The following is a 20,552-nucleotide window of genomic DNA, read 5'->3' on the forward strand; positions in this document are numbered from 1 at the left end:
TACATTTGAAGCATTATTACTGCACAAAAAGGTATGGTATGTAAGAATCTGCTCCTTACATAAAAGTAGTTCAACACGTTACTGCATGAAACTGTAAGAAATTAAAATTAGTTTGAGTACCTGTTAGTGTAAAAATAATGCAACCACTTATTACTACTTGAATGGAGTTAATTAAAACATAAATACGTCTAAGTGAAATATGCAAATAGATTCATGAGTTAAAGTTTTCTAAGTAAAAATTGACTATCATATATTCAATGATTAATTACATATCAATCAGTAATCATTCAGTTTTATTTTTTTACTTTTCTACTAATTAAATGAAAGGTAATTGTTCTTATTCTTTTAGATTTTTAACAAAGCAATAATGAACGTAACAATTTAAAATCATTTGTTTTTATCTGTCGTCGCCTTTCGTAGCAGTTTAACAACGTAAAACTTCAATTTTTACCTTAAATATCTTTTCTGATAGAAAATTGAATCTTGTTGGTACTTGGGAGACTTATTATTAACTTAATATGGTTTATGACGTATTCATAATATGATTACACACAGTTTGATATTTAATTATATTTCATAGTAATTTAAAAATTTAAACTTATAATTCACATTAGCATAAATAATAATTTTTTTATTGTAAAAATGTATCCATTTATTTAAATTGAATGAAGTATAATATTATATTAAAAAATAAAAAGACTACCTAAAAATTTAAAACGGCTACAATATGAATCGAAAAAACACTCGAAATCTTTTTATACTTATCTTATTATATAATATTACTCGATAATAATAATAATTAATAATAGTACTTGGAATCCTATATCAGCCGATTAGAATTGATGAACGTACCTATAGGCTATAGCCATAGGTAGATACTCTCTGGCTTGTAAATTGTAATAAACGGCGCATGCTGATGCTGTACCTCATAGTTTGGCTGATTTTCGAGATTATCTGCCACGGTGGTTAATGGTACTCGGCTATGGAGTAGACATCACACTAGCCGCCGTAGCTTTTTGTCAATTTGGCTGCACAATTTTCAATTTTTTTTACATTGTGTTCACTCTTCACTGGACCAGTTTTGGAAGAAAGCACATTTACATGTATATTTTTGTTACATAATGTCTTGCGTGCAATATCATGGCGTACTTGTGTTCAGCGTGCAAATAATAGGTACTACTGTCGTACATACTATAGAGTATATATAAGACTATAAACATTATAATGTAATTGTAATATATATTTAACATAGGAACCTGGACACACAATATTTCAATACATATCTATATTATAACTATTATAAGAATGGATCGTGATTTGTGACCTCGGAACCAAATGTTAAACAGCTGATTATTAATAATATTAATAATACATTATAAATGTAAATACATATTCGGATTAAAATATTTTTGTTCAGTGGCGTAGGTTAGGGGTTATATCCCCCCTTTGATTTTTTTTTTTTTTTGCTGACTTTCAGAAAACAAATTATTATGAAAAAAATAATAATAGATATAAATAATAGATATAAAAAAGTTGTTGCTTTTTATGAAGTCATTGCTTTTGATTATTAGTAATTGCTTATAAATTATATTTATTAAAATATACATTTTATTATAATTGTATTCTTTATGTTTCTCATTCTCTGCCTTTTTAATTTTATAATATGATTTTTTGCAATTTCCCCATTTTTTTTATTTTTTTTTAAATTTCGTGTTTTAATGAACAAAATACTTAATTTAACTAAATTTATTATTACATAAATAGATTATTTCACAATGGTAATTAATTTAATATTAAAAATCTAAATACATATTATGTAACTTATTTTGTTTATTTTAGGAAAAAAGCTTTCCTAGAATAAGTGCCATCGAAAATAAAATAAATAAACAGAAAAAAAATGCGGGTTATACTTTTACCTATCGAACTTATTATTACAATATGGGAAACATGGTTAAAACTGTTAAAAGCTACGTTTTTCTATGTAAATAATTTTGAAAATTTTTTAATTAATGATCAAAAGTTTAAAAGACAATGTTAATCCCCATCAGTGTAGAAAAGCAGAAACAGTTTATACAAAAATATGTAGTCAAATGTGGTTTATAGCGTTATTCATACAATTATACACTTATCTAAGTTACCCATTAATCTTACAAACTTGGAAGAATCTAATAGTTAACTAGGTATTTAAAATATGAATATGTTTAGAAAAACTGAAGATATTTTAACAAATATTATTCCTGTTCCAAAAGGAAAAAAAATTAAAGACATAAAACTATTAAATCTTATCATGAAGTCATATCAGGTAAAGCAAATGTTTATTTAGATATAGCATTATAACGTCTGAATTATTGAGTTATTTTAATATGCACCAATAACTATAGTGTAGTAGAATAAACATATTCTAAGTGATAAAAGATTTAATTTTAAAGAACATAATTTGGAAATATATTTAATAATTAATTTTAATTAAAAAATTTGATACATTCATCAATTTTTTTTTTAAATTAATTGAACTATAATTAAGAATTTAAAGTTTTTTTAAATGACTTGTTTTTTTACAGTGCAATTTATTATGTAATCTGTATGTATTTTTGGTATAATTGTACATTTTTATGTTTTTAATCCAATTAAATCCGGCTTTTTTTATAACATATAACCCCCCCCCATCGAAAATTCTTGGGCACACCACTGGTTATGGGCCAGGCCATAGCCATGTAAATTTTAGGTAAGTGCATCTATGTAAAATGAAAAATGTAATAAATTTGTGTAGCGTAGCAACGTATAGGTTATCACATAAAAAATAGCATCTATACATCTACACACTATAAGGTATATGAGTGTATCGTGTATGTCAGTTTATGACTCGTATGAATCAAGAATATAATTTTGCATATACGAAAATATAATATAGTAAGTTAGTAGGTATTTAAATCATATTCAAATTCAACGAATTATAAATATTAATTGAAATATTTACTATTTGAGCAATATTTTCCATGCAAACTGTGAAAATATTTGAAAATTTGCACTTGTTGTTATAAGTCTATGTAAATTAAATCAATGTCAGCCATAAATAAAACAAATAATTTGATTTCCACACGAAATAAATCGTAATAGATGTTTTTTTATAATATCTAATCAAACGATATTAAAATAAGGTTAAATTATCGATTTTAATCAAATATTTAATATAAGTATCAGGTACCTAATACCTACTTATAGATATTTTTTTGAATTTGTTCAACAACAAAAAACATTTTTCCGTAACAGTCCGCCGCTCAGAATTGTTAATAATATAAAAATGATAATATGATATAGGTAACATTATTGAATTCAAATTTTACACATTTTTACAGATTACAGTGAATTGACTACCATGTACTCCATGACAAATGCCACTGATGTATAATACATTAGTAGGTACCTAGTACCTTCTACCTAATATAGTAATATATAGTATTCATTTATTTTATTTAACAGAAGGGCTGCAATGAGCATGCTCGTACAGGAGCCAACGAAGAGTATTTAACAAATGCTTTTTTTAATATGAATTTAATCTATTTTATATGATTTTTTAAAAATTTTGAAAATTTCAAATGCAAATATAATCGGTTTGAAAATCTAGAACGCAATTGTTTAGTAGAACTTCTCAGGTTTAATGCTTAAATTGAGGAAAAAATCATGTTTTTACGAATAACGAAAGCTGAGGAAAATGGGAAGTACGAAAGCATGATTTTACAGTCAAAATTCGTTACCAGAACGTCTTCTTCAATTATAGGTAAATCAGAGGTGTGTATTTTTTTTTGCTATGTATTTCCTTTTCGTCTGCAACAAAATCCAAAATTGTTCTGATATTCTATAAAAATCAAAACAGTAATATACTAATATTAGATCATCGTGTTATAGTTTCTGGCCTTCTGGGTCATAAGCTTAATTATAAACAAAAGGTAGATATAATATATTATAAATCTACTTACGCAAACCGTCAAGATTTTGTGTTAGTAAGTTTTCCTTGGGAGATTCGATACAGTTTTAAAAGAATTCAGTGTAGCCAATATTGATTGTGCATTTGTGCGTGTTGGAGGTGTCAATATGTGGATTATGTATTTACGCATAGTAACTAAGTTAATGTTCTTTATAATATAGCACAGAGCCACAGAATAAATGAAAATATGATATAGTTATCATTTATTCTACGAGACTGTGGTTATAGTGTGTAAGAATCCTGTACAATATTTATCATATTTACCACCATTAAGAAGTAGGATCATAGCCTATTTAGTATTTTTTTTTTATTTTCGAATACATTTCGAGGGCATAACCCCATCCCCCATGGATAAGACACTATTCGGTACCCTCATAAATATCAATAATAACTATTAAAACAACATTTATTTAATATTAAAACTTAAGACTTTATGAATATGTGAAAGATGTCGCTCTAGAACAAAAATTAATTTATGCCCATGTTAATCCGACCACGATTAAAAGGCCTTTAAATAATATGACGGTACTGAAATTAGGATATCGATAACATGGCCATAAATAGGATTTAATAGTTACAGGGGCTAGAGTCCTAGAAAACCTAAGTTAAAAATAATTTGAAGGCTAATTGAAGCTAAAAAGTAAAACCTTATAGGGGGGCTAAATACAAATACAAAGGGGCCAAGCCCATCCTAGACTTCCCACATCATATCAATTTTATATGAGGGAAAATTCTGATTTCCCTACCAGCACTGCTAAAGAAAAGTATAGAAAATAATTAAAATATGTAATGATGAAAAGTTCTAAACCTCTAATCTTTACGATTAATATATTTTGAAATACACCAGACTAACTTAAACTGTTATGGGAATGATCATTGTTTTTATCATAAATATACATTTCGTCAAATGTTGAAAATCAAACGTAAATAAAAAAAATATGACCTTAGCATTAATATAATATAATATATTAACTTTTAGACCGAGAAAATAATTATCAATAGAAAACCGAATTCTTATTAAAAAATCTATGAATAATTCAAATCCCTAACATATTGAAAAATTACACCAGGATAATTTTAAATATATACGGGTAATAATTAAAACTAAAAATAAAATATATTTCATCAAAAATCGGTTTTCCTTGAATTTCTTTTCTTTTCCTGAATTCACAAGTACAAACTAAATTAAACTCGCTACCAAAAACCATCAATAAGAAAAAAATCGTTCTTAGTGTTTTTACACATGATACATGAATAATAAAAAAGATACACATAATTCACTATTCATCATTAAGAGAAATAGTTCCACCGATCAGAACTAAAAATGGTGAAGATAAATTGCTGTTTGTTTTGTTTCTCATATTATTACGATATTGTTCTCCATACCAAACATGAACTATGTACCAAGTGTCCAAGTACTTTGTACTTATCAGAAAAAACAAACAAATAAGGGTTGCACTATTTTGTAACGATTAGTATAATACTATGAACAATTTATTTTACCTTTTTCTTTCCACAGACAAATATTTAAGAGTATAGATGTAATAATATAGTCTACAGGTACATTGCACATTATGTATTATTGCTTAAAAATTGCATTTGTTACTTAGATAAAAGTCTCCAAACATGTACTATATATATATTATAAATATAACAATATAACAATATTACAGAGTACAAAGATTTTAAATTATACTAGCAAACAAATTATAATCATTTATATAAGTAACTGTAATAGCTTCAATAAAATTCATGACTTTTAAATATTATAATTAAGTATTCTATGGATGATTATACAAATAAATAAAAATAAAACACAAAATAATTTTTTTTTAAACTATGGTTTATTATTAATTATGAAATAAATAATACAATATCAAAAATAAACCATTAAACGGACCTAAATAGTTTGTTTACATAAGTAGGTTTTCTAAAAAAATTTGGATCATAACTGATAAAATTAAAACAAATACGGTACAGAATAATACATGAAAAATTGGAATGAGAAGCCCAGTTATGAATAATAAATGTTGCACTTGTTAGGAATGTTTATGCTACAACAGTGTCCATTGAATTACATTTAAACTGCACAATATTGTTCAATTTCATTAAAAAAATGAAATTTACATGAGGTTTTTGAGTTCGTCGTAGAAGACCAACACCAAGGCACCACCAGTACCTCTAAGTACGTTGGAGAATGCACCCTTGAAGAAAGCAGAAACTCCTTCGTTCTTGTAAAGTTTAGACCAGCAGTCCACTGTGCTCTTGTACATGCGTTGGTCAGCAGCACGTCCAGATTGCATCATCATACGACGTCTAACTGTGTCGAATGGATAGGACATAATACCAGCGAATGTTGTTACAAATTGGGCAATACCCCATGAAACTAAGAATGGAGTATTTTTGGGATCTGGCAACATTCCCTTAGCAGTGTCGAAGAATCCAAAGTATGCAGCACGGTAGATGATGATACCTTGGACAGACACAATGAAACCACGGTACAAACCAATAGGGCCATCAGATTTGACAGTTTTAGCTATACAATCACCAAGACCTTTAAATTGCCTTTCAGCTGGTCCTTTACCGACATCAGCTCCTAATCTATAATATTAAGAATTTAAATTATAATTAAAGAACAAAGTAGTTTAAAAATCTTAACTTACCTTGTACGAGCATAATCGAGTGGGTATACAAAGCACAAAGATGTTGCTCCAGCAGCACCACCGGATGCCAAGTTACCAGCAAAGTATCGCCAGAACTGAGTCTTTTTGTCCACACCGTCCATAAACAATTGTTTGTAGACATCCTTGAAAGCAAAGTTTAATGCTTGTGTTGGGAAGTATCTGATGACATTGGCGAAATTACCTCTCCAGAAACTGGCAAAGCCTTGTTCTTTTGGGATTCTCACTAAACAATCCACGATTCCTAAATAACAAACAAAAACAATATTAATGTTGCAAAAAAATAAAATCATTAAGCATTTACATAATCATTATTAGAATTAATTGTTATGTTAATTTATTTAAGTCAAAAATTAATATTCTAAAAACATAGCCATAACTATATTTTCGAAGACTACCCTTCCACTTCACCTTCTCTAAAACTTTAGGTAAAAATATTGAATATTTAGGAAATATAGGTTTATAAAAAACGAATGAATAAAAGATAAGCATATAACTAGGTATTATTTATCATTTATAAAAAAATAATGTAAATTTAGTTTTAAACAGGTAATTTTAAATTTTATTATATTTTTTCATCTTGTTTTAAAACCTTGAATTTTTTATGGGTTAGATATGTCTTTTCTAATAACTCTTCTCTAGTTGTTTCTAAGGTTACTCTTCTTTAACTATTCAACTTTTCCTAAGTTTTTGTTCACTTCTCATTAATGCTAATATTATTTCTTTAATTGAATTACCAAGTTTCATTATTTGACCACTTTTTATGTTGTAAATTACTAAATTATATTTTAATTAAAAAAGCAGAAAAAAAATTAGTAACCTACATTAAACATGAATCGACAATTTTAATATATTATAATACAAATAATAAATAACTAATTAAGTAGGTACTAGTCATATTAGTTTATCAACTAAAATTTATATACAAAATAATTGTATCGTTGTTTTAATTAAAGGTAGAACTTTTTTTCCGATCAAAATAAATTCCAAGAGATGGAATAAATTACTAAAAGGATTTTGTTTTAGGTGACTCTATTTAATAGTTAAAACATAATATTAATACAACAGGTTAACGAAAGGCATAACCATACATCTTAATAAATTTAGTACCATTAACTAATAAATAGAAATTTTATGAGAAGAAAAGCAAGTTTTGTTAACAAAATATCAATAATAATAAAAAAACAATTAATATTTTTCTGCTTAATAATTAATTTCTATGACACTAACCCAATATTTTGAGTCAGTTTTATTCTAAATCGGTTGTTAAAACATCTTTAATTTATTTAGTAGTTTGTATTTAAAGTCTCAATATTGATCTCTTTATTAATTTTGTAATTAAAATTATATAGGTATCATCATTAATTTATCATTTTTATGATATCAGTCAGAATTATTTTATTATATTGTTAAAATGCCTAGCAAATGATCTTTATAATTAATCAATAGTCGATAAATACATGTGTAAAAAAAAAAAATCAATCAATAAAAACTAAATCAATTAGTTTGACCGTGAAAAGTGGATGGTAATAATTAAACGCATTTAATATTTGAATAAAATATACGTTGTACGTTAAAAAACAACATACTCTGTACCCAAAACGTTTCATCATAATTAGTTAGATGTTTCAAAGAACAAATTCCGATCAAACTGTGGAGTAGTATTGTAAACTCGATAAATATCGAACTAACGGGAATAAGCACAACGATGAAACTGCAGGGCGTGCCTGATAGGTGACGTTTGCATTATTGGTGAGGTCCGGAGAACTGCTAAATTCCACGCGAATTGTATTTGTATGTGTTAGTTTCGTCCCCACCGCAACAACGCTTTTAAATATTTATGTAGAAAAACACATTTTACTGATGGACGATCCAAATGTGAATCATAATAATACGGAAAACCGCGATCGAAATAAACCTAACCTTAAAAAGTATTACTCTTAAGACCGCGTAAAGAGAACGAAAACCGGAATGGACAGGTAAAACGTCTTAAACCGAAATAATAACCAAACAACGGACCGGGCAAAATGGCGTTCTACCTCACGGAGCACAGAGGGCGCCGGTAAGGACAATGTAAAGAAAATTGTATGCCGTCAAACAGGGGTCATACATTTAAATTGATCTATGATAAATCTAGCGCGATCGATAAATCAAATGGGATTTAGGACGATTATCTAGACGGTCAGAAAAAACTACAACAGATTAAAAAGCGTACGGCGACGTCGACGGAAGCCCCGCCCGCCGCGCGCTAACCTAATTCTCCGGAATCGATTGTGCCGCCGCCGCGTCCCCGGGCCAATATCTCGACATGAAAAAATACCAGACAACTATGACTTGAGCGATAAGCCACTTTGATCAATTAATATTAATGGTTGTATGCAAACGGAACACAAAATCGTTTGGAAAAATACTCTATCACGTCCCCTTACCTTTGTATTGTTTGTCAGCGGCGATCTGCGTGGAAGCGGCCTGCACTTGCAGGATAAGCTTGACGCGCTCAATCGGAGCAACGGCGGTCTTCGACACGGCAGCGGAGATACCACCGGCCATGAAATCCTTCAAGAAACCGTACGGGTCTTTCGGCGCTTTGGTTTCAGCCATCGTGGTGAAAAAGGTCGTAAAAGTACTTTGTGAAAAATGAACAGAAAAAGGACAGCTAGCTGTGTGCTGGCTGAGTGGTGCGGAGCAGGTCTGCGCGTGTCGGACGGTGCGATGCGAAAGAAAGACAAGTAGGCCGCCGCGACTACGGGCGGCGCTCCGCTCGCAGTTCATCGAACGCCGTGACGTCACGACCGCTGAACAGCTGTTTTCGCTGCCGCCGTCGTCCTAATGACATTATTTGTTGTACAAATAATTATAATATTATCGTTTGCCATTTTTCTCATGTCACTCCTCAAGCTTTTGCACCGACGAAAACTGTTCGAATAAATATTGTATTATTGTATCCTATTCCGTACCGTCGGTGTGAATTTATTTATTTTACCATTTTAGTCGTTTCGACTTTTTGAGGTTATGCTGTAGGGACGAACCACGTTTTTTTGCCGGGTATATTCGAATAAATGAATCGCAACGTCGCGCTGCCCCGTGACCGTCACGTAAACGACATGCGTAATGCTCATCGAAAATCACGTGCCATATTCGTTGTCCGTATCCATTGCCGTCGGACTGGATCTTCTTATAATGATCGATCGATCAATACCTCCTCCTCAGATGCCACAAACTCAACCACGATTGTGCTTTTCCCAATTTTCGTGTCATTAAGATTCTACCAAACCGTCCGACACGAAACCCTACTAATTACAAGCCCTTTAATCTGTATATCTACATCAAATAATTTATTTTGCCTTGGTATGTAGGTAACAAATAAAAATCTCCACCAAGACCTAAAATCGCCTACAATCGTCGAACTGTAAACAAACAAATGTAAACATCTAAACCAATTCTTTGATCAAATTATACAATATCGCCAATTTCTTTTTTAATAATATATGTCTCTAGAACATTCAAAGATAACGGCTCGGGAACCCGTTTTAAATGATAAACAAAAAATAAATCAAATTCAATGGTGATATATATGATGGTTGCCTTCCCGTTCAAACCAATTTTCAGTTTTATACCTAACCTATCCTACATGGGCTATATGTGATATGCACCACTCGCCAGCTGATGACTTCTGATTTTACCATACAACGTAATATGTACCATGATTTTACTTTTGTGTAGATCGTAAATAATTGTAATAAAAAAAAAAAATTGTCTACCATTTTCCTCGGTTTTATTATACAATCGTTTATTTATACATTATACCCACGTATAATATGGATTTCGTTCCTATCTATTTTGCATATTATTTATCTACCTATATTTAACTAAAAGATTATGAAATGTAATAAAAAAAATTAGGACGATTCTAAACAGGCGACGGCCAATTATTTGTTCACAAATCACGAGCATTGTACAACCAACATAATATGATACACATCTCACAGCGTTTTCGGTTCACGATTAAATTTTGAAAAAAAATGTAATAGAATTTAGTTCCGGTTTATCAAGGGTTATCGAATTTCGTTTAGATTAGGTTGTGGATAAATTATACAAAACGTGTGCATTAATGAAATAGCAATTAACTCGTTTTCCGCATCTACTTTGTATACCTATAGTATATTATAGAAATAATAATCCGATTTTAAATAATACGTAAAAAAAAACCTGCAAGTATATTTGAAAATCTCAAAGTGGAATTAGAGGTATAATTCCATGTGGGTTTCAGTTGTCAATATTATTAGGGTCTTTTTGAGTTCTAAATGATTTAAGTTCCTCTTAAACAACACAAGTCTTTATTACTCAGCGAGACTTGTACCAAGCGAGATTAGGTAATTATAACATAGTATATTCGTATTACCATGTAAAACATTATGAATTATCACTATGATTGCTGCAAGAGCGGGCTGTAGGTTTTTATGTTTGTATATAATTATCAAAAAAATGAAGATTACTCTTATGACATTAAAGAAACCAGTGATGTGCGGTCGTATTAAAAGTTACGTCATTTATTTTGACATTCACAAGTTTATAGTACTTGAACGGTTTGTACTCGATCGTATGAACATTTTCATTGTAAAAGTTGAAATATTTATGTACAGGTAAGTATTTAAGACAATCGTTCAGAAACATTTATCATTTACCTTAAAATGTATGCGATAACAATAACACACAGTCGGAGCGTTACATAGTAATTATGTTTATTTTACAACGCGCAGTTAAACCAGTCAATTTAATCAGTAGCTGTGCACACTATTAGACCGATCATTGTAAATTAGAACGCATAAATTACGAAATTATAGTCGGCGATTAGATAAGACAATAATTTCATTGATACACAGCGTACGTTCGTAAAAAATAGAAATAGACGGGTCACAAACGCATAGGTCGATTGTGGCACGCAGTAAGGTCGTACCACCCGTACAACAAAAACAATAATTTATAAGATAATTGAATATTCAATAATTAAATATGTGTCATTATTGCACACATCCTAACCTACTGCGAGTACATCATACAACAATTTATTATAATAATAAAATAATAAGAGATAGACCACTAACACACATATTTTATTTTAAAAGATTCAAAGGAATACGATATAACGCGACAAACACAAACGGGATGATCAATGAAAACGCAAATAATGTAAATCGATAATATAATCCATCTGAACAGTCTTTACACTACACATCAGACATAATAGTGTTTTACAAAATATTTAAGATTTAGATTAAGTATCAGCAAAGCATTAAGTAATAATAAAATATTTTTACATTATTTTTTAAAATACAAGATAACTCTTCAGAGTTCATAACGTCCATATAATCACGCCAATTTAAAATTTTATATGTACAATGTATTTTATAGTTATTCCCAAAATCCTATAATTAAACAAATTAATTTAGTTACAAACAAAACTATACTTAGGATTTTTTTTTAAATTCTTGACAATCTTTTCCCAGATGTCTGAAACATTGTTTTATTTCAAATTGTACACTTATTATATGATACTAATCCCAAAATTGTGGCATAAAAATGGTTACAATATGTGAAACTGAAAATATTTTAACTATTACAATTGATACAATTTTTTTTTATATATATAGATAGAAACAATTGTTCAGTACAATTTTACAAGTAATAAATGGTACGTATTATTAAAATCTTTTATTTGTTAACAACCAAAAAAAAAAAACGAGATGAATAAAATAAAGTATTATTCATAATAAAATATAATCAATTCATAAATAATTATTATCTATCAAACTTTTAGATTAATGAATGTAAAATTAGATATTAATATGGCTGACTAATAAATTTGTAAAACACCTTTTTGTACAGTTGTAAAAGGCCTGACCAGTGGATATGAGTCTTCTGGAGATAAAGAAAGACCATTTATTTTGCATAACCAAATTCTTTTGCGTCATCTTCTGTGATGTCACCATATTCCCACATATGTAACCGATCTTTCTTAGCCTTTTCTTGAGCCTCGATGTACTCTGTCAACTATATATAAAAACACATGGAATCCTTTAATATAAGGAAAATTTGATTGATAAATATAATTAAAATTACCAATTTTTGCAAATATCTTTCACGACGTCTTTCAACCAACAAGAATCCTTCTTCAACCAATTTCTTGACAAGATCCTCTTTTTTGTCGGCATCTTTCACAGTAATATGTGTAAGATTGTCGTAAGTGTATTCTTCATTGATGTTGATTGTCTTGTTAATGAACTCATCACGTACAACAGCAATGGAATCTTCTTGATATTCAGGCAATTTTGGTAGTTTAACAAGTGCAAATCCATACTCTTTGGCATACGGTCGGTCATTTTTAAAGTTTGACGGCAAATTGGCGCACTCATCAGCAGTTACTACATCCCTGTTACCGTAATCAATATACAAAACATGTATACTCGGACCAGCAACTTTTTCTACTTTAGCACGGTACCACTGTTGATCTTCTTTAAACTTAGCTGCACATATTTCTCCTAAAATTTAATAAACATATGACTATTTAACAATTACATTAAAATTGAAGAATTAAAACTTAAAAATATGAATAATAAATTACCTCGTTTTGGACTGTAAGAACCAGCAATAGGAGGATTAGAATCAAAATGTTTCCTCAAGTTATCAGTAAGACTTTCTAATTTGGGTCCTTCAGATATAGGTTGTACATAGACGTGCAACTCAGAACTGATTTCTGATACAAGCACTTCAACATAATTGGTTTTTCTTTCCTTTACTACTTCTTCATGAACAGGTTTGCTTGTGTTATTGTTTGCTTCTTCTGGTTCCTCAACATAATTCTTCCATAACTAAATATAGGATCACATGGAATACAATTAATTAGTGTCTGAGAAATAATGTTTTACTCATTAGGTATTGTAAGTTATGTTTACATTAATTTTCTTGTCCTTGGCTTCTTTTTCAGCTTGTTGCAAAAGTTTGAAGTATTCTGAACGTTCAGCTGATCTGTGTACTTTGGCCAGTCCTTCTTTGACAAGCGCCAAAGAAAGATTGGTATTACCAACGAACAACCAACCAATCATGCTTCCACCCTTATTACAGGATTCTACAGTAATTTCTACTTCACGGTGCATTATCTTTTCTTTTGTGAACGCTAATGCTTCTTGATGGTATGCTTCAGCTGCTGAAGGTGCATCACCTTGGTTTGGTCGTTCACCACTTGGACATGTAATACCTAAAAATTTAAAAGTTTCATTTAATTAGCACAAATAGGATTACTTAACATTAGCATTAATTTACACGTGGAAAACAATTAATATGCATTATAAAAATAACATTAATTTAATGAAATGTTAACTATTTACTAACCAGCCAAAAGGAAGGTAATCAGAGAGTATTCTCTTCGAACGTAAAGACGCATTCTAGAACCACTGGCAACATACTCGACCAAAGCTTCAAACCTTGGGAAACGTTGTAAGCTAGGCAATAGAGCCTTGGCACGAGCAGATTCCTAAACATAAAAATAATTAAAACAATATTAATTTATTATAATAAAGATAATTTTACTTACCGCAGCACTAGAACAATCGGTGATACGTTGTTTAGGGGGAGACGATTTTGAGTAAAGCCCTTTGTGAGATTGTTTGGCAATTTCTTCTGCCTTCTTCAAGTCATCAAAGCACTGAGACATTTGGTCGTCTCGTGGATTGTTCATAACAGTTGCCAAACCTTCTTTTACTAATTCTTCAGCTAAATTTCTATGCAATAATAATAATAATAAAAAAAATATAGAATTATTTCTTAACAAAAATATTACATGTATTAATAAAAAAAAAATAATAAAACCTTACATTCCATTAATTGTAACAGTGGCACAGATTTTCTCTTCAAATTTATCTGATTTGGGTTGTATGTAATCTACAGATGCGTTTACTTTTTTACCAATACAACGTGTTCTCAAGAACTCACGTGCTTCATAAGCCCATGGTATCTCGTAAAAATGTTTAGCCAAAGTTCGTGGTGCTCGTGGAGCAGGTGGTTGGTCATCACCCAAAGGTTCACTGAAGATGATAAATAAAAAATTGTTTAAAATTGTGTTAAAATATATATATTATAAAAAGTGGTAATAAATACCCTCTTGGTGCTTCAACTCCTAGTCTAGCAGGTTTAATATTGGATAAGAATATTTTCTTGGGCTTATCATTGTGGGAAGTTTTAAGTAATAAAGCTTCTTCTCTTACAATTTCAATAACAGTTCCAACTATTTCTTTTTCAGCAATCTAAGCCAAAAGAACCAATTTAACAAGAATTCTTAAAATATTAACTCAAAGTTAATTATTAATACTTCTGGTCCTGTATGTGTGTACGATTGCCATTTCCTCAATTTCTTTTCTTTAGCTTGTCTTTCGGCTGCTCTAAGTTTATCAGCACTTCCTTCTAAGTATTTCATACTACGATTTTGACAAGTAGCGAAACCTTGTTTAACCAATTCAACAGCAATTTCACCAGCCTTTGAAAAAATATAATTTTATTATATAGTTGTAACATAAAACTACAAAAATTATTTAAATATGTACCGGATGATGGATAGTTCCAAAGAAAGATGGAGTTTTATTATTAGAAAGCACTCCTTCCAAAGTAACCTCGACATCTTTTTGCAGTAGACGAACTTCAACAAAGAATTTTGCTTCATCTCCGAATTCTACACTTTCTGGCGGACACTATATACAATTTAATAGTACATATATTATAATTAATCCATCTATTTATCAAACATATAAAAAATGAATTATTATGTCATTTATGAAATAGTTAAATACACTAAATGACATAATACTTTATTTATTGAAAAGTACCTGTTTTGCAAAAAAAAAATTTTACCTTGATTCCTGAAAGATAAAGAGTGATCATATTTCCTTCAGGCAACAATAGTAGCTTGATAGTGGATCCGTCAATAACAGATTCAACAACAGCCTTAATACGTTTTTTTGAATTTTTCTTTAAAAATGCTTCGACATCATCGATAGAATTATTTTTCTTTGCAGTATTCTAAATTATAGAAAAAAAAATTGTTTTAATAATTTAAAAACTTATGATTTACATTAACAGTAATACAATCATTAAATTATTATAATATATTTTTTTATGTCAAATCATAATACAAATAATACAATAAAACAATTTTCATAATATTACATCATACGTATCATTAAAAGTTATTTTGTTTATTAATTTAATAATAAATTTTGACTATAATACCTTAGCATTAGGATCCCATTTTCCAACCTTGGCAGCTTTAGCCTTGTTCTGAAGATCAACAAGAGTTTGAACATCAGAAGTTGGATTATTAGATTTCACATTTTTAACAGTTACTAATCCATTTTCAACAAGCTCGTTAACAATGTTATTTTCTAAAAGCATAAAATATTTATTTATTATTAAATAAATGTATATATTAATATAATTAAACATTTAAAAGTAAATTTTCTCACCCAATGTCGGGTAAAAGATGTCACCGTAATAACGAGTAGTCTTTCCACCACCGGATACTTGACCCGCAGTTTTGAAAAATACTTTCTTTCCAACTAGCTTTTTACGAAGAAACTCACGAGCTTCCCATGAAAACGGTTCATCATCAGTACCTTTGGATGTTGGATCATTATTCGCTCTAAAAATGATAAAACAAAATATAAAATTTATCTCAAGTTTAAACCTGTTATTGACATAATATTTTATATGTGTAATTAAGGCCTTGAAATTAATAATAAAAAAAAACAAACTAATATAGAAATTATGAATTATTAAAAATGTATAACTATATTTATCCACTTTTTTTTTTATTGCCATTAACATAAAAGTTTTTTTTAAATATTTTTAAAGTCATAAGAAATAATGCATATTGAGATTAAAAATAAAAGGTTTTTAAGAGGGCTACAAAAATACCAAGAAATTTCAGAATTTTCCAATAACAATATATATTCATCAAGCAAGTTAATTCATATTTAAAAATTTGTATAATTGACTTACAGAAAACCAGTCTAAAAAAGGTCCATAAATTTGATTAGTTAAAAAATAAGGTATATTGTTTTAAGCCAAATTTGAAATACATAGAACAACTTAGTTTATAGTGCCTATGATAATAATTATAGTTACATACGAACTATTACTCAAAAACCACAAATAAGCTTATACCAAATGACAAATAGAGAACAAACAAATTAATCGTAATACATAATTATAACAAATACTCACGCGCGACGGCCCAATTTGGGAGCAATGATGTTGTTCAAAGTAATTTGTTTTTCTTTTGGATAACCATTATACACTTCCTCACGGATAGTAATGGAGTCACCAGAATTAACCTGTACAACAAATTAAATTATACTAAAAATAATTGATAGTGAAAATTATACACAACTTTTTAGAATGTACCTAATCCACAAAGGTAAAAAAATAGAAATGCATTTAAACCATTAAGAGTTTATGCAGATGGGCATTATTAATAATGATGTTAATATTTTAATTGTAAACAGAATTCATAGTGTTTTCCTAATCATTCATATAAATATTAAATTATCATATTTAGATAAAATCTTAGATCTTAGTATTTATATAAGTCGTGATGAAAAATCCATTTTTCAAACTTTATTTTTTTGATCATACCACAGTCATTGTAAAAAATGTGAAATTCAAAAGGTCATGTTTATCTTATTTTGATGTTATGTTTAAAGCCAGGTAAATAAGCTTTATAAATATCAAAATAGAGAACAGACAGATACTCACAAAAACATTCTAGTCGTGGGAAATTATTCTATACTTCAATCAGTATAATATTAGTGAAAATACCTAAATGACTAATTTCTTTTAGATGAAAATAAATAATAATTTTAAAAAAGTAGCAGTTAATATAGTTAAGTTTAAAGCAGGTGCATTGGGTACCTATGTGAAATACAATTTTTTTTTTTTTACTGCTGAATAATTAAAGGTATCCATCTTTGAAACAACATTATAATTGGGAAAGTAGGGCAATGTTTAAACATGTTAGTTAGGCCTTTCACAATATTGAAAACAAACCTAATTCTTGCCAATAAATAGATAGGACACAATTTAGACTTTGGTATTTATTTATTACTTATTTGAATTTCAATGGATTAAAATAATGATTATTGGTTAATAGTATATTTTACTCCATACCTGTTACACGAGTAGGAGGTACTTCGTGAAGAAATAAAAAACTCAATAAAACAAAAATTCCTTTATAAATTATGTAATGTACCTAATATCAGCTACCAGCCAATCTAAACCTCTATCTATCATAGATTAAAATTAAATCAAAAAATTTCGTAGTACCTACTCAAGTAATTTTAATATTTAGGCATTACTTTACTGTGATAAATCCAGTCTGTACATGGACATTTCCCATACTTGGGCAATACTAATGTAAAATTAAATAGAATGAGTACCCAACCAATCCATCTTATTCTACGAATTTAGAACTTCGAAGTCGCAGATGATGTGTTGGTTGGGTGTTAGATAACCGAATCGGTTCGTGACACTGGTAAGACAGAAGACATCTAGTCAAGATCATATGAACATACGAAAGGTCGAGAGCTAGACACGCAATACACCACCGACAGCTCAGTCCGTGCCCAAAGTCCAACATCTGTAAGGGTGAAGTCCTAAGACGGCGGCCACAGTGGCAGGAAAAAAAACGTGGTGCGCGTGGCCGCGTATTGGCCACCCAACGACGTACCTGTTTGACGACTCCCTCGAAGACCCTGACGGATTCCTTTGCGGGGGACACGGCACCGGGTGGCTGATTCGTCATCGTGGCTTGGCTGATGGCGATGATACTTGTACGATAATATTGTTAAATCAAGATGGTTCGCAAAACGGCAGCGGCCAGGATTGCGGTGCGTCACGGCTGTGTGCGTTGTCACGTGATTCGACAACGGCGGCGGCGGCGGCGGCGATACGGTGTTACCGTAAAGCGAGCGATCGGGTGTCGTGTGAGCGGGTCTTAGTAGCGGCGATAGTTCGCGAGCACGTTGTTGGCGACAGCGACAGACATGGCGATTACGATATGATAGTCAGATGAGAGTAGCTGAAGAAGAGACGCGTGTCCTTACGGGCGACGACCACGGATGGACACGATAATCGATTTATATTAAATAGGCGATATTAATAGACCGTGCACGGCGATCTGATGCGATAATGCGATACCGCTGCGTTCGACGTGTGCGGAAAACAATACGTCCGGACTGCTGGCGGGGTGAGAGTAAAAGAACGAAAACGGTAAAAAGAAAAGAAAACACGCGAAACGGGCCAGATCAGCAGCGACGGAGCGCACACGTTCGGCGACGGAAGGCGGGAGCGGGCGGGCGGCGATAGGCAGGCTGGCACACACTCACTCGCGCACGCAATGGCAGTCGGCGCGCGGCGTGCCACGGCCGACGGTTTTTACACACTTCCCCCGTAAACTTTGGAGCACGGCACCGTGACGACCGCGAAGCCAACACTCGACCACGGTAACCGTACGTCGACTCGCGTGGTCGATGCGCACGCACCTCCCCAGGCGTCTGCACGGCCGCCTATATGGTCGGGTGGCCACCTATGCGGTCGGGTGGCCACCCGAGTGGTCGGCCGGGGCCGTACCCTTGTTGTCATACCGCGGGTACCCTTATCTCGACTGTCGTCTGTGCCCAGTGACCTTTGGGTACGCGGGTGTCGTTACGGGGAATTACGATACATCGGCGTTTTTTTAGGTTAGGTGCGGTCGTCTCGTGGACAAAACGTGGAACTTAAAAATGGCAAATACACGATACGTTAGGTTTGCCGCCTTACGAGTCATAGTTACGACGACGGTCGCTGTCCACAGTTGCGGCAACGTGCGCGCCGCGGAATATCACCGGCGATTTTGAAACGCGTTTTGCCGCGCTTTCTGCGTGGCCGTACATAACATTATTTGATTCGAGTCGGTCTCGACTACCTATGTACATTGCTAACATTATCGTGTTACCAGCTTTTCTGCGCCCCCGATTGCGCAATGAATTCCGTTCAAGAACAGGGTCGCACCCGTCAACATTTCCGTTTTTCGTTTTTTCCACTCAAAACATTTCATTATTGAATATTATGCGTGTTATGGTCTTATCATACATAATATATTATGTGTAATAAAATGTTAATCGATTCGATACCGTTTAAACGTATTTTTTCGCCAACGAACAACAACTAAGACAGTAATTACAATTTCGAGTATTTTTTTTTTCTCCAAAAATTACTGCTATTCATTCCAATCTCGAATCTATCAATAATCATTCTTTCCGTGCGATAAACGGACGCATGTAAAATTACATAGGTAGTACCTATTTACGAAAAAGTACCTACGGGTGTCTTGCCATTATCGCACTTTGCCGTCATTATACCGACATATTGCGCCTATACACATAATTTGTGTGTTATTGCTATCTTCGCTACACAATGAACATTTAACTGGATTTGTGTTTTACACCGATATTTGTGATAATATTATTATCGCTTGTATACACCATACACGTAAATCGTAATCGTAATCGCATTATTCGAGTGCTACATGTGCCGTCGTTATAGGTATTTCCATTTTCAAATATCTATAAAATTAATGCTGTACCTACCTATTTAAATTTGTAATAATAAATATGAAAAATAAATTATATTTAAATAGTACAAACTGTTTTCTATGTATTCGTACAGCGTCCTACAAAACGTTTCAAGCAATTAATAGCGACCTAATTTTTAGTAGCCCAAATCTCTTGAGGAGAGAGTTTAAGTTTACATACACACTATCGCAACACGAATGGGCAACTGAATGCTACTAGATAGAGGGC

At 31.3% G+C, this 20,552-nt stretch overlaps 2 protein-coding genes across 2 annotated transcripts; both read right to left on the bottom strand.

The window, feature by feature from the left end:
• Nucleotides 1-5,807: 5,807 nt before the first annotated feature.
• Nucleotides 5,808-9,401, bottom strand: LOC113559334 (ADP,ATP carrier protein 1-like). Its single transcript, XM_026965028.2, has 3 exons — nt 9,096-9,401; nt 6,649-6,910; nt 5,808-6,586 (listed from the first exon to the last, which is right to left on the bottom strand). Exons 1-3 carry the CDS (start codon nt 9,265-9,267, stop codon nt 6,109-6,111), a joined length of 912 nt encoding a protein of 303 aa, XP_026820829.1. The 5' UTR covers nt 9,268-9,401; the 3' UTR covers nt 5,808-6,108.
• A 2,451-nt stretch (nt 9,402-11,852) lies between these two features.
• On the bottom strand, nt 11,853-19,022 carry LOC113556013 (staphylococcal nuclease domain-containing protein 1). The gene is made up of 15 exons (XM_026960704.2): nt 18,440-19,022; nt 16,939-17,048; nt 16,179-16,354; nt 15,946-16,097; nt 15,568-15,735; nt 15,264-15,407; nt 15,032-15,196; nt 14,821-14,966; nt 14,538-14,747; nt 14,258-14,444; nt 14,056-14,197; nt 13,620-13,921; nt 13,289-13,535; nt 12,787-13,205; nt 11,853-12,717 (listed from the first exon to the last, which is right to left on the bottom strand). The coding sequence occupies exons 1-15, from the start codon at nt 18,512-18,514 to the stop codon at nt 12,607-12,609; spliced, it is 2,754 nt and encodes a 917-aa protein (XP_026816505.1). The 5' UTR covers nt 18,515-19,022; the 3' UTR covers nt 11,853-12,606.
• Between the last annotated feature and the right edge of the window lie 1,530 nt (nt 19,023-20,552).

The sequence above is a fragment of the Rhopalosiphum maidis genome, chromosome 1, assembly GCF_003676215.2.
Source record: "Rhopalosiphum maidis isolate BTI-1 chromosome 1, ASM367621v3, whole genome shotgun sequence".
In the NCBI taxonomy this organism is placed as follows: domain Eukaryota; kingdom Metazoa; phylum Arthropoda; class Insecta; order Hemiptera; family Aphididae; genus Rhopalosiphum; species Rhopalosiphum maidis.

Excerpts from the sequence above, each read along its gene's own strand:
- LOC113559334 (XM_026965028.2), bottom strand. The coding sequence starts at position 9,267 with ATGGCTGAAACCAAAGCGCCGAAAGACCCGTACGGTTTCTTGAAGGAT. Across the intron at positions 6,911-9,095 it reads CGCTGACAAACAATACAAAG|GAATCGTGGATTGTTTAGTG; the intron begins GTAAGGGGACGT and ends TTTGTTATTTAG. Across the intron at positions 6,587-6,648 it reads CTCGATTATGCTCGTACAAG|ATTAGGAGCTGATGTCGGTA; the intron begins GTAAGTTAAGAT and ends TTAATATTATAG.
- LOC113556013 (XM_026960704.2), bottom strand. The coding sequence starts at position 18,514 with ATGACGAATCAGCCACCCGGTGCCGTGTCCCCCGCAAAGGAATCCGTC. Across the intron at positions 17,049-18,439 it reads TCGAGGGAGTCGTCAAACAG|GTTAATTCTGGTGACTCCAT; the intron begins GTACGTCGTTGG and ends TTTGTTGTACAG. Across the intron at positions 14,748-14,820 it reads GGAGTTGAAGCACCAAGAGG|TGAACCTTTGGGTGATGACC; the intron begins GTATTTATTACC and ends TATCATCTTCAG.